Genomic DNA, 13,650 nt, shown 5'->3' on the forward strand with positions numbered 1-13,650 from the left:
TGACCTTCCTTAGAACACAGCTGCCTGACGCCTGCACTAGTCAGTTAGGGCCAAGCATCTTGTAACTCTTAGAAAGAAGGGGTCAGGGAGTACTTTATCCCAGAGTTGTCACACTTAGATACTGCTTATTAAAGATAAATATCTCAGAAATACTTCCTTATTTTTAAGTTTTTGACAGTGTTGGGAAATCAGACCCAGGGATTGGGCACACTAGGCAAATACTCTACCACTGGTTGTTACTGGCCAGTCAGCATAGTTTTATTTTTTTTATTTTTTGAGATGAGTTTTCATTTAGCCCGGCCTGGACTCAAACAATATGTAGCCAAGGATGACCCTGAACTTCTGATTCTCCTGCCTCTAACACTTAGGTCCTGAGATTACAGACATGTACAACCATGCCTGACTCCCAACACATATATAAATAAAGTTTTTCCTTTTGTAACTTTTTAAATTCTTTATATGTATTTGAGGAATGTAAGGTCATTTAGTTTCCTCATTAGCCAAATTTCCTATTACTGATTAAAACCAACAGAATGGCTTTTTTTTTTTTTAATTATTTATTTATTTTATGTATGTGAGTACACTGTAGCTGTACAGATGGTTGTGAGGCACCATGTGGTTGCTGAGATTTGAACTCAGGACCTTCAGAAGAGCAGTCAGTGCTCTTACCCACTGAGCCATCTCTCCAGCCCCCCAGAATGGCTTTTATTTACTTGAAGATCATCAGCACATGAGTTGTGGGGACATTTGTCTGTCATGGCTCCTGGGATCATTTTCACCACTTACTTACTCATGTAAGAGTCGGGACATTTACACTGTAAACATTAAAAGACTAACAGTAAAGTGAAAGAACCTTGGCCCTGCCCATGAGCTCCTTCTCCCATTGGTGTTTCCTTTAAGCCTCTCCTTGTTTGTCTGTCTTCCTGTCTGTCTTTCCTATGGGTAGCAGCGCTCATGTACTTGCATACTATGCAACATGTGATTTTTGTCTTCACTAAAGATATCCATGCATTATTTAGCAAATTGCTTTTTTAAAAATTGACAATACCATATTTATATGAAGTTACAGAAAAAATATGTATTTTTTTAAATTAAAAAATAAAGATAAACAAAAATAAAACATCTACCAACCTGAGCACAATTCTTTTTTTTTTTTTTTAAAGATTTGTTTATATAATGTATATGAGTACACTGAAGCTGTCTTCAGACACCCCAGAAGAGGGCATCAGATCCCATTACAGATGGTTGTGAGCCACCATGTGGTTGCTGGGATTTGAACTCAGGACCTTCAGAAGAGCAGTAGGTGCTCTTAACTGCTGAGCCATCTCTTCAGCCCCTTATCTAATGATTCTTAAAGTTAATGAAACTATTTTAGTTGGCATTCTGTTTTCCTCAGAATGTTAGGCAGTTTGGTTACCCTGAAATGTATGGTCTGTGGTGGGAAAGGTAGGATAAATGATTAGTTCTTTTTAAAATTAGTTTTCAAAGTAGTTTTGTTTCTTTTTTAATGGCTACTTGATATAGTTTAACGATCATAATGAGTTCAGTATGTGTTAGACTTCACCTTCACCATTCGTGTTGTCCTTTGTCTTGTTCTGGGGTAGGTTGGTTTGTGCTGCTCAGTATGCACCAGGGTCTCAGTCCTGTAGGTTGGTTTGTGCTGCTCAGTATGCACCAAGGTCTCAGTCCTGCTAGGCAAGCGCTGTCCCACAGAGCTGCATTCCCAGCCTTCCTTTCACTGTTAGTCAGAGTCTCTTAGGTCACTATAGTGCTCTTACCCTGAGGGGTACTTGCTTTTTGCGTTTTAATGACATATCTTTCCTGTCAAGTTCCCTTTGAACTTGCTACTTACTGGCTCTGTTAGACACAAACTCATTAAATATGGGTAGGATACTTGTTTCCTGGCATTGCAAAATACCTTCATACTGCTTTTTGGTTTAGTTATTTTAATGTTGAGGAGACTCATTTGAGTAAGCACAGGTAGAAAGCCCCCTTTCTCTTTCCTGGACACTTGCACTGTCGCTGTCTGCCTAGCCTGGCTGCAGAAACCTGAGCCGATTTTGGAGTCTGCCTTCCTCTACTGTGTTATATAGGAACGGTCATAGATTTTTTTGAAAACTAAGAGAGTATATTTGGTTTTTGGTTCTTTAGATTAGGTCATCTCATTTAGATTAGTTGAGTTTATTGAATCTAGCTTAGACAGCTATGCAACTATTTTGAGTCCTTGGGGGGGAAATGAAAGAAAAAACAGTTCACTTTAGTCAGAGTCGGACCTCAGGCTTGCAGGTGAAGGTGGGTGGGAAGTGTCATATCAGGACGGAGAAGCTTCAAACCAGCAAGCTTTAGACAGACTGGGATTTAGAGTTCACAAAGATATTTTTCTTGTTCATTTTCCCACTAGAAAGGGCACAGAGAGTAAGAATCCATCAAGTGTTGTACACCCTGGCAGAACGCTTTCTGGTTGTTCTTCCTGAAGGAGGAGCACCCTCTGTTGGTCCTGGAGGAAATTTAAGGTTCACTGCAAAGGTTTAGAAGACCTCAGCTTTATCCACCTTTACATGTTTAAAGTAATTCCTTCCAAAGGGCATAGAATAGAAATGTGAAGTAGTGACAGATGAAATATATGTGGTTAGTGTGCCTCCACTTCAGGTTCTTCAACAAAGACTAACCTGGTTTGTTCTCTCAGGCCATATTGCTAACTGATTCTTGAGAAAGGAAATTCTACATTGTGAATCCAAGAAAAACAGTTTTGATTATTTGCTAGATATATACTTTAGCAGTTTATGATCTTTTGAGAGGCAAAACCTGCTTTATAACCTGTGTAATGTGTATTTCCACAGTTGTACTTCTGTCATTCTGGCTGTTTGCTTTTCTCTTTTCTTTTTATGTGCATTGGCATTTGTGTGACTAGAGTTACACAGCTGTGAGCAGCCATGTGTGTAGCTGGTCTTTACTACTTTGCGGGTTCTTTTCTCCCACCTTTTATCTGTTGCCTCCACAACCCTGTTTCTCCCCCATCACTAGGTGGGAGAGGAAGAAGGATGGAGGGAAGAGAAAAACAGAGATCTTTGAATCTATTGTTTTCTTTTGTTTCTCTTTTGAGAGTGACTACTAACAAACCACACCCAACCCCCATGAACTACCAATAACCCACTCTGCCTCTCGGTCTCTAGCATTTAAATACCCTATGAAAACTTGCCAGAATTCCACTTGTCACACAACTGCAGAAACTATCTGTACTGGCAAAACTGTGCCTCTGCTAGAACACAAGGCAAATCACGGTTAGCCGCTGCAAAGCAGACCTATAGCCCACATCTGAGATTTAAAACGAAAGCAGGTTCTTATATTTCTGTGTTTTTTTTTAAAAGAAACTGAAATTCCAGAAATGTCACTACACCTGTGGGCACTAGGAATTGAACCCAGGTCCCCTGGAAGAGCAGACAGTGCTCCTCACCACTGAGCCACATCTCCAGTCCTGTTTTTATTTCTGAAAAGTAAAAATAATCACTGTAGCTTTTCTTACAATTTTTTTTAGTGGATTATCAAATACGTTTGTGGGAAAGTCCAATCACCACTGCCACGTGTCTGCGTATGAAAAGTCATTTCCCATTAAGCCTGTCCCAAGTCCGTCCTGGAGCGGGTCGTGTCGTCGCAGTCTTTTAAGCCCTAAGAAAACTCAGAGGCGACATTTCAGCACAGTAGAAGAGGTAAGGAAAAGCTGCAGCCAGAGACGCCAGGAGGAAGGCCCATCGTGCAGCGAGCTGGTCGGTCGGTCATCTGCTCAGGAACCACTGTGCATCCCTAATCCGATGCTCTGGTTTCTCCCCATAATTACTCTTTATAAAGTTTTGTTCTAAGTTTTAAAATGTTGGAAAAACAGTTTTCCTACTGCCTTCTGTTCTGTTGTTTCACGATCTTTCTCAACTGTTATTTTTCCTTAGTAAAACCATGAACTTCACTCAGCAGTTTTTGTTTTAATAAATTTGTTTTATTAAAAATTTATTGAAAATCTCTCACTAGCAACATTTTTCGTCAGTTATAAAAGCAAACTATAAAATAAAAAGAAATTAATTTTTTAGAAAACCAGTGATGGGCTATGGACATAATTTAGTCAGTAAAGTGCTTTCCATCACGGATTAGACTGTAGGTCAATTGCCATCAGTCACATCAACAGCTAGACACATGAGTGCTGTGTAGACACACAGGTGCTGTGTAGACACACAGGTGCTGTGTAGACACACAGGTGCTTTGTGCTATAATCCAGCATGTGGGAGGCAGAGACAGGAAGGTGTCGGCACCTCAGTGGCTCCTTGGTCTAGTCTACTTTGTAACTTTGAGGCCAGTGAGAGACCCTATTTCAAAAGGAAGACAGCTTCTTGAGGACCAGCACCCAAGGTTAACATATGGCTTCTATGTAGGTGTTTGCATAGTTAAATTTATTTACTTTTCATTCAAGTAGGATCTTGGAGATCATAGACATTCTCAAAAGACAGCGGTTCTCTGTCACTTGTTCTTGCACTCAGTAACTGAAAGGGTGCTACTGACTGAGAGCGTACACTTGGCACAGCAAGAAGCAGGCACCTGTTCAGTTGCATATTTATTCAGTGTCTTAGTAGTTCGAACTGTTTGCTGTTTAATGGGCTTTCTTTCTATTAGTATATTAAATAATTGAATTCTTGTGACTTCGTACAATAGGTAAAGGTGAGTTTATAGTCAGTATGTTACAAATGCGAAAGGAAAGTCTCCTGGCTGGGAAACGGTACAGCAGGTCTTGAGTGCAGGCCTTCTGGAGTCGCTTGTGGTATGCTACCTTCACACAGCATGGTAACCACTCCTGCCCAGCGTGGCTTCCTGTGCAGTCAGGAGGACAGCGGGACGTGCTAGGGGTCGCATGACTTGTTAATGAAGAAGATAGGGCAGTATTTGTAAAATGGTAAATGTTTAGTAAAGATGTGCTTTTCTGAGGTTTAGGTTTGTACTGAACCTGAAATATCCACAGAGCACAGATGAACAGGAAAGTGGTGAATTTGCTGTCAGTGCTGAGTGACGAGGGTAAAGGGAGACTGAGTCCGAGGGCAGCGGAGGGGCTGTGGGACCGAGCCTGAGTCCCAGCAGTGACTCCACCGGCTGACTTCTCAACCTCATCACTTTTATTTCACCTTTTCTGTTACTACAATTTGCACCAAGTATGTATTAGTTGATACATACAGAAGTAGTTTTTGTTTTTGTTTTATTGAGAGGGAGTCCTCACCCAGTAGCCCAGGCTAGCCTTTAGCTCATTCTATAGTCCAGGCTGGCTTCAAATTCTTGATCCCCCCAAGTGTTGGCATTACAGGTCTGAGCTGCCCTCCCTGGCTTATTTTCTTCCTAATTTCTGGACTTGAAGGGGTCTGTGCTTATTCTTGAATGAAGCAGAGAAAGGCTGTCTGGGGGAGGGGATCCAGCGGTGTAGCAGCTGAGGAGAAGTCTGTCTCCCAAGGAGCGCAGGCTGTAAATTCTCTTGTCAGCTGTCGCTCATCAACAGTCCTTCCTGGCTTCCTGTCACCTCCACTGCCATCCCAGGGACTCGGGCTAGCCAGGTGAGTGTTTTCTTGTCACCAGCCCTGCAGGCCACAGCTCTGCATGGCGGGGAGCTTCGTTCTTCTCAGAAGCTGCGTACCATTCATCCTCCCAAACATTCTCTTGTTGTCCAAGCTGCTTGGAACCAAAGTTAACCTTTTTAAAGATATGTGCCCTTTAGTCTCCTTAAGTTCTTCTTGTGTGATAGTTTCTGTTCTCTGCTAGTATGTTTTCACTGTCCATTAACAATGAGTTTCGCTGTGACCTTTTTCCACACGTGTCTAAGTGTGTGGTCACATCAGCTCGTGGTGACCCTCTCTTTTTCCACATGTGTCTAAGTGTGTGGTCACATGAGCTCGTGGTGACCCTCTCTTTTTCCACATGTGTGTAAGTGTGTGGTCACATGAGCTCGTGGTGACCCTCTCTTTTTCCACATGTGTGTAAGTGTGTGGTCACATGAGCTCGTGGTGACCCTCTCTTTTTCCACATGTGTGTAAGTGTGTGGTCACATGAGCTTGTGGTGACCCTCTCTTGCTGGCTCCTCCCCCCAGGCCTTTTCCTCCGTCACAGGAGCTGGTTGTCCTGAGCTCTCTCCTGTCCTCAGTGTGTACTCCTGGCCTGCCTTACCACTATGAAGTCCAGAGTGTACTTTATTTGCAGCAGTCCTCCTGTCTCAGACCCCAAAGTAGTGGGACTGCAGGCATGTACCACCATGCCCACCCCTACTCCATATCCAAAGTATATATGTGAGATAAAACATGATATTTGTCTATCTGAATCTGCTTTATTTCCCATGATGATCTCTAGTTCTGTTCATTTTTCTGCAAGCAGCTGATCACATTCTTTTCCTTTATAGCTGAATAACAGTCCTGTGTGTGTATATCCGTATATCATATCTCCTTTACCATTACTCCATGGAAACTAGGTGGATGTGTTACCTTGGCTACTATAAGTTGTGCTGCTATGAACATGGTAATGCAGATTCCTTTCTTTAAATGTTTTATTTTATTTTTATTTCATGCATACAGATAGTCTACCTACATGTATGTCTGTGTACCACTTGCAAGCTTGGTGCCGGAGGAGGACAGGAGAGGGATTCTAATCCCTTGGAGCTAGAGTATCAGATGGTTGTGGGCCACTATGTGGGTGCTGGGAATTGAACACAGGTTCTCTGGAAGAGCAATTAGTGTTCCTAACACCGAACCATCTTCCCAGCCCTAAATTCCTTTACTGTATACTGATCGTCGCCTCCCTCGTACCACACACACACTGAGTTATATACCCAGAAGTAGTATGACAGAATCATATATTATTTCTATTTTTAGTTTTGTTGAGGAACCTCCAGTGGGAATTCCCTCCAACAGCACACAAAGGGTCTTTTCCCACCCCATCCTCACCAGTATTACTTGTTTTCTTGATGATGTCCTTCTAACTGGATGGAGACAGAATCTCAGAGTAATTTTAATTTGCATTTTTCTGATGAGTAAAATTATTGAAATTTTTATGTATTATCTTCTTTTGAAAACTGTCAACATCATTTGCCCATTTTATAATTGCATTATTTACTCTTTTTGAGTTGTTTTTGAGGATTGTACTGTTTTTGCAGTACTGGTAATCAGTTCCAGGGTCTTGAGCCTACCAAGATCTGTGCCACTGGGCTACATCTTCAGCCCCAGTTTTTTAATTCAGAATTCTTGTGGTATTTTCAATCTTTCAAGTATTTTGTGATCTGTTTTGAGTTTTTGTTTTGTTTTGTTTTGTTTTGTTTTTATATCATAAGAAGTAGGGACCGAGTTTCACTCTGCTACATGCAGACATTGGGTCTTTCCAGAACTGTTTGTTAAAACTGACTTTTCTTTAACATGTTTTGTTGTCACCTTTGTTGAGAATCAAGTGGCTAAAAGCTGTGTGGGGTTACTTCTGAATTGCCTCTGCTGTTAGTCTATGTCTGGCTTTTTTGGTAGTAGCATGCTGGTTTGTTTATATGACTTTAGTATAGTTTTACCACAGAGGTTTCACTACTTTGCCTATTTAGTCATTTTCATGCTTACATATGAATTTAGGTCAGTCAGTTGGTTTGTCCATTTGCCTTCCTTCCTTTAATTTTTTTGAAACATGGTCTTATGGAACTCAGGCTGCAGAGCCAGAGATGACCTTGCACTCCAGTTTTCTTGCCTCCATATCCAGGAGCTAGAATTATAGGCATGTCCCCCCATACCCAGGTTAGTATTGTTTTTTTTTTTTTCTATTTTGTTTTTTTCTATTTCTGTGAAGAATGCCTGTGGAATTTTGATGAAGTTTTCATTAACTTTATAGATCACTTTCAGTAAAAGTTAATTTTACAGTATTAATTCTGCTGATCCACGAACATGGGAGTTGTTGCTGTTTTCTGTGTCTTCACTTTCTTTAGTGTTCTGTGGTTTTCACTGAGAAATCTTTTATCTATTTGGTTAGATTTATCCCTCCATGTTGTTCTGCGTTTACACTCCCCTAGGCACTCATTTGTGAGTGTGAAGCTGCTGTAGAGAGTTGTTTTTTATTTTTTGTTTCATTTTGGTTTTACTTTTTGTTGTCAGCTCTTTTCAGCTTATTGCATGAAGGAATTACCAAATTAAAAGCTGGAGGAGAGATGGCTCAGCTGTTAACAGCTAGGCTCACAACCAAAAATTTAAAGCAGACCCCAGATGGTTACATTTTACAAGCTGTGAGGGTATATAAACTTATAACAGGGACAGAAGAGAAATTGTACTCATTTCAAGGAAATTCTCAAACTTGAGAGAGAGCAGCCACTTGGATTATTATTATTGCAATCCCCGGTCCAGTACAGGGTTTCCTGCTGTCCCTTACAAGGAAGCAGGTCATCAGCCTTCCATGCATCAAGTGAAAAGCCTGGGCAGCAGACATGCTTAGGGTCAGTTTTCCTGGGTGGCTCTGGGAGGCTGCTAGGGAAATGAGTATGTTTAGTTTGTATCCTGCTACTTTGAAAGTACTTACCAAGCCTCAAAGTCTTTTAATGGAGTCTGGTCTTCTAAGTATCTGATCCTATCATCAGCAAGTGGGGTAATTTGGTGACTTCTTTCCTATTGGTAATGCTTTTTTTCTTTTCTTTTTCTTGCCTTTACTGCTCTAGCTAGAAATTAGTAAGAACAAGAACTCTTGTTTTGTTCTCTATTTTAGAAAAAATATCTTTAGTTTTCCCCCATTCAGCATATCCCATAAAAACTATAGGTGCTTTGTTTTTTTTTAAGATTTATTTATTTATTATATGTAAGTACACTGTTGTCTTCAGACACTCCAGATGAGGGCATCGGATCCCATTACAGATGGCAGTGAGCCACCATGTGGTTGCTGGTATTTGAACTCAGGACCTTCGGAAGAGCAGTTGGTCCTCTTAACCACTGAGCCATCTCTCCAGCCCAACTATAGGGTTTTTTATACACTCTTTTTTTTTTTTAAACTTTATATTGATTCTTTGTGAACTTCACACTGTGTACCGTAGTCCCACTTCTCTCCCCTACCCTCATACCCCCCTCTGCACTTGTGACCTTCTTCACAACAGGAAAGAAAAGCTCACTGTGGAAGTAGCAGTATGTTGTAGTGTATCCACTGTGTCCACACTTTTTAGCTTGCAGATGTTCATTGCAGTGACTTGTTGGTCTGGCACAAGGCCTCTGGCTTCTGCTACTTACTAGGGCTCCTCTCAGGTATCCTGCTGTCACCCTGTGCCATGGAGATCCTGTGGCTTTGGATCTGTAGGACCAGCACTTCAGTAGTTCACTGATGGGGTAGACATTGGGGTAGACCAATTGAAAGCCCTGGATCTGGGCCTGAGAGGTATCAGAGATAGTCAGCCCACTAGCTCTTAGGCTCTCCTGCCTTCAAGGCCAACTTACCCACAACCCCAGCAACCAGAACCAGCTCTACCCTGCTGCCAAGGCAAGGTACTGCAGCCAGTGAGGGACATGGCCAGTTCTCTTGCTCTCATAATCCTGGGATTATAATATTCAACTTTCCCTTCTGCCACAGATGGTGAGGGATGAGGGAGGAAAGAATATCTCTCCCTCATCTGCACCACTGCCTAGCAGACAAGAGGCAGGGCTGGCTCTCGGTCAGTCATGCCCTTGGGGCCAGCTCACCTGCAGCCTACACATGCAGCTGGCTATGGTGAAGTCAGCTCTCATCCCCCCCCCCCCCCCCCCCCCCCGCCCCAGGCCAGCTATCCTACAATGCCCAGGTGAGGAATGGGGCAAGTTTTGTGCAGCCCTCAGACAGCAACATGTCTCCAGTGGCAGCCCAGACCAGAGACATCTGTCTAGCCTTTGCTTGCTGCTTCAGGGCCACTAACCCAGACAAGGCCCCTAGTGTCAGCGCAGCTCAGGAACCCACCCATCATGGTCCCAGGTGCTATCACATCAGGCTGTTGCTCCCTACCCTCAAGTCTCCAGTTCTGCCTCTTGATTTTGCACAAGTCCTTCTGTTTCTCTTTCTCCTCCATTTCTCCACCCCTTACTTGCTCCTCTTAGTGTCATCTGTGATCTCTGAGTGTCTGGGGGTTGTTTCAGGAGTCTCTGCTCATGCATTGTGGGGCTGGGCAGGGGTTACCTCAAGCATGGTCTGTCCTGTCCTCCCCCCAGGATTGGGGGCGGTTGGTAGACTGGTGTTCATCTCAGACTAGCTCAGACGCCTTGGTACCAGTCTGTGGCAGTCATTTCAGGCTCATTCCTCTCCTGGCCCACCTGAGTGGCCATCTGTCTGGGCTCATTCACACCTGGAGCCCCGGGTTCCGTGACTCCTGGCAGGGTTCTCCTGGTCTCTGACCTCCTGTCCTTGGAGCCTATTCAGGCCTTGCACTTGCATGGTCATCTCAGGCAGCTCCCTGTCCAGGCTCCCTGGGGCCAGATTGGTGGCGGTCCTAGGGTCTGTTTTCTCAGGGAATATTAAGCTACTAATCATTCAGATGTCCACAGGTCAGAACACTGAAGGTTGACATAGCCTCTCTCCTCTCTGCCACCTACTGACACAAATGTGACACAGCAGTCATATCCGCAAAGCCGCTAGGTTTTATGGTAGGAGGCATCTTTCCTTCAGGGCTTTTAACTTGAAAGGCATTGAGCATTGTCAGACTTGCTTTTGCAGCTATTGAAATGATAATGTAATTCTTCTTGCTTCTCTTTATGAAAGACTGTGCTCCGAGTCTTGTGTGTCAGCCTTTCATCACTGGAATAAAACCAATGGGGTCATGGTGTACAGGATTCCTAATGTATTGTTGAATTTGTTTGGAAATTATTTAGGATTTTTACATCTATGTTCATCAAAGAATTTGGTTTATTATATCGCCAGAGGCAGGTGGATTTTTATGAGTTCAAGATCAGACTTACCTACAAAGGAAGGAAAGCCAGGGCTCTTTTACACAGAGAAATCCTATCTCAAAAAACAAAACAAAACAGAGAAAAAAGGAAAAAGACTTTGGTTTATCACTGTCTTATTGTGTTCTTATCCATTCGTCTCAGGGTAGTACCATCTCCATAGAGCAAGCTTGAGAGCACTTCTTTCTGAGTTTATGGAATAATTTGAAGAACACTGATGTTAGTTCTGAAGTCTGGAAGACTTCATTGGTCAGTGTGTGGTCCTGGCTTTTCTTTGTCGGGAGACTGTCATTGGTGCTTCAGTATCATTATTGATCTGTTCAGGTGATTGTTGTACCTCATTCAGTTTGTTAGGTCATATAAATATCCAAACATATATACATCCCTTCTGGATTTTTCCAGTTTATTAGAATACATACATGTATTTTTTTTCTTTTTGTGTGTTTTGTCTTGTTTTTAGAGACAAGGTAGCCCTAGCTGTTCTGTCCACCACACTGGCCTCAAACTCAGAGGTCCACCTACCTCTGCCTCCTGAGTGCTAGGACTAAAGGTGTGGGCCACAGCTGCCCACCTGAAAATAGTGTTTTTCTTCTCTCCCTTTCTTTAATGACATCAACTGTAGTAATTCAGCTTGTCCACAGTTCTTATTTTCCTTTGGGTCACATTTGTATTGCTCCAGACTGTTGAGCTGTTCTGTCTCCGTGGCAGTCCACCATACTCACTGCAGCGGAGTCTCTCAGTTAAACCCGGAAGTCACCTGTAACCTGGTCTGCCTAGCTAGATTGCTCCAGGAATTCCCTGTCTCCACCTTGTGACCTGTGGAGTTGTAGGAAGGCTGTCATCCATTCCCCAACAGCATTTCGCTGCTCCTGGGGAGCCAGACCCATCCTCAGGCTTGTACAGCACGAGCTCTGCCCTCAGCCTGGGATGCCCTTAGCCTGGGATGGGAGCTCTTCAGGGTTTGATTTGGGAGGAGCAGTCTTTCTTGGAGACTCATCCTCATATCACTCAAGGGAAAAATCAAGCTGCCAAGACAGCATGACACAGGCAAAACTAAGATAAGACACAGTGAAGGACAGCTCTTAGGCCATGAGCATAGGGGCAGAGGGAGGCAACAGCAGGGACTGGGAACTTAACAGTTAGTAAAGGGAAAAGTAAGAAAAACTAGAGGGTAAAACAAAGGAGTCTAGGAAAGAAAAAAGAAAGAAGCAAGGTTAAAGGAAAAGAGTAATTCACAGAAAACAAAGACATTTAATATTTTCCTATCATTATTCCTTCAGTGCCTTTATTTTCCAGGATCCTGACCCCTTGGAGTCTCTGACCATTGAACCCTTGGTTAGTTCTTCTTTTTGTTGTAATCATTTAGCTGTCAACTGTTGGGAGAGTTGGAGTGGTCACATTTCACAATTGAAATGTCTATAATGACAGTGTAGCGACAGGGAAAGGCTCAGGAAGAGAAACATCAGTGCCTGCTTACTTTCAGAATTAGTTACTTAGTTCATTCTGCTTTCAATAAGCATTTACAATTACACAAAATGTTAATGCTCTTATTGAATAATGTCATATGTCCTATAATGCATTTTGTGAAAATGAGTGGCTGAGAAAAGCGACAGGGCCATGTTTGTTGGTGAGCCCAGCATGGCTGTGGGCAGAGTGGATGCTTGCTCTTGCAGGTCTCATGGAGTCCTTGTCTCCCTCCCAGTGACCTCCTTTTTTCTTCTCTTCCTTGATGTTAAGACTCCTGAGTACATCAAGCACCTTCCTGTCTTTAAGCTTGGCATTTGTGTATGCACAGCCTTAACTTACTCCCTTAGTTGAGGTTTCTGCTGAAAGGTTATCTTAGAGAAATCGTGCTTCTTCACGCTCTTTGTCTCGGTCACGTTTTATCCCCCTTGCCCTTTAATTTTCTTCATGGCAAGAACAAGTTTTTGATTGACAGCCTTAATAGAAACTCCACAAAAGCTGGCAATTTTTTTATTCAGTTTGTAAATCTCAAATGACTAGAGCACAGTAGATGTTCAATTCGGTGAGTAAATCCTACAGATTATGTGCTGTTTTATTTTTTCAAAATACTAAATTGAGACTTAGAGAAAAATAAGTAAATGAGTGGTGGAGATAGAAACCATTTTTAAAGAACACTTGCACTGCATAGAATAAGGAACTGTTTGCAGGATACCTTTGATGGCACTTGGCTATATGCTTCTCTCCTCGGGACCTTTATCATCAGCATCAGGACTCAAGGGTTATTCAGGATTCTAATTTAGAAGTATTATTTTTGGACTCATTATCATATGAGTGATTAAATAATTGCTTCGTGGCATTCTGGTTTCCTAGTCAGTAGCTTCTCAGCACTGTTAAGTCCACCGTGACTTTGCAAAGCATGCTCTCTCTGAGATCTGATTCTGCTGATCACCTCCATGCACAGTACCTTGAGGGCGTCATTAATGCGCGATATTTCTTTCTCTTCAGAACTGCTAGAGCTTGGCATTAAGTCTGAGATCTACATGCTGATTTGAAAAGTGTTTCCCTCGTTGGATGTATTTAAGATCTTTCTTCTCTCTCCCTTATAGACAGTTCAAGAAGAAGAGAAGGAGATCTACAGACAGCTGCTGCAGATGGTCACAGGGAAACAGTTCTCTGTAGCCAAGCCCACAACACATTTTCCGTTACACCTGTGAGTCACAAACGCATCTTTCGTAGGAATTTAACTTTACAGTTTGTTACT

At 42.6% G+C, this 13,650-nt stretch overlaps 1 protein-coding gene and 1 non-coding gene across 2 annotated transcripts in view; one reads left to right on the plus strand and one right to left on the minus strand.

Moving 5' to 3' along the window:
• Senp1 (SUMO specific peptidase 1) overlaps positions 1-13,650 on the plus strand; it is a 58,051-nt gene that overhangs the window by 15,799 nt on the left and 28,602 nt on the right. Inside the window, 2 exon segments of the mRNA XM_052161473.1 lie at positions 3,536-3,707; positions 13,496-13,599. Coding sequence (XP_052017433.1) covers positions 3,536-3,707; positions 13,496-13,599 — 276 coding nt within the window.
• LOC127668259 (small nucleolar RNA SNORA17) lies at positions 10,493-10,619 on the minus strand. Its single transcript, XR_007974040.1, has one exon. It is a non-coding gene; the product is annotated as a small nucleolar RNA SNORA17 (small nucleolar RNA).

This window comes from Apodemus sylvaticus, chromosome 17 (assembly GCF_947179515.1).
Source record: "Apodemus sylvaticus chromosome 17, mApoSyl1.1, whole genome shotgun sequence".
Taxonomy (NCBI): Eukaryota; Metazoa; Chordata; class Mammalia; order Rodentia; family Muridae; genus Apodemus; species Apodemus sylvaticus.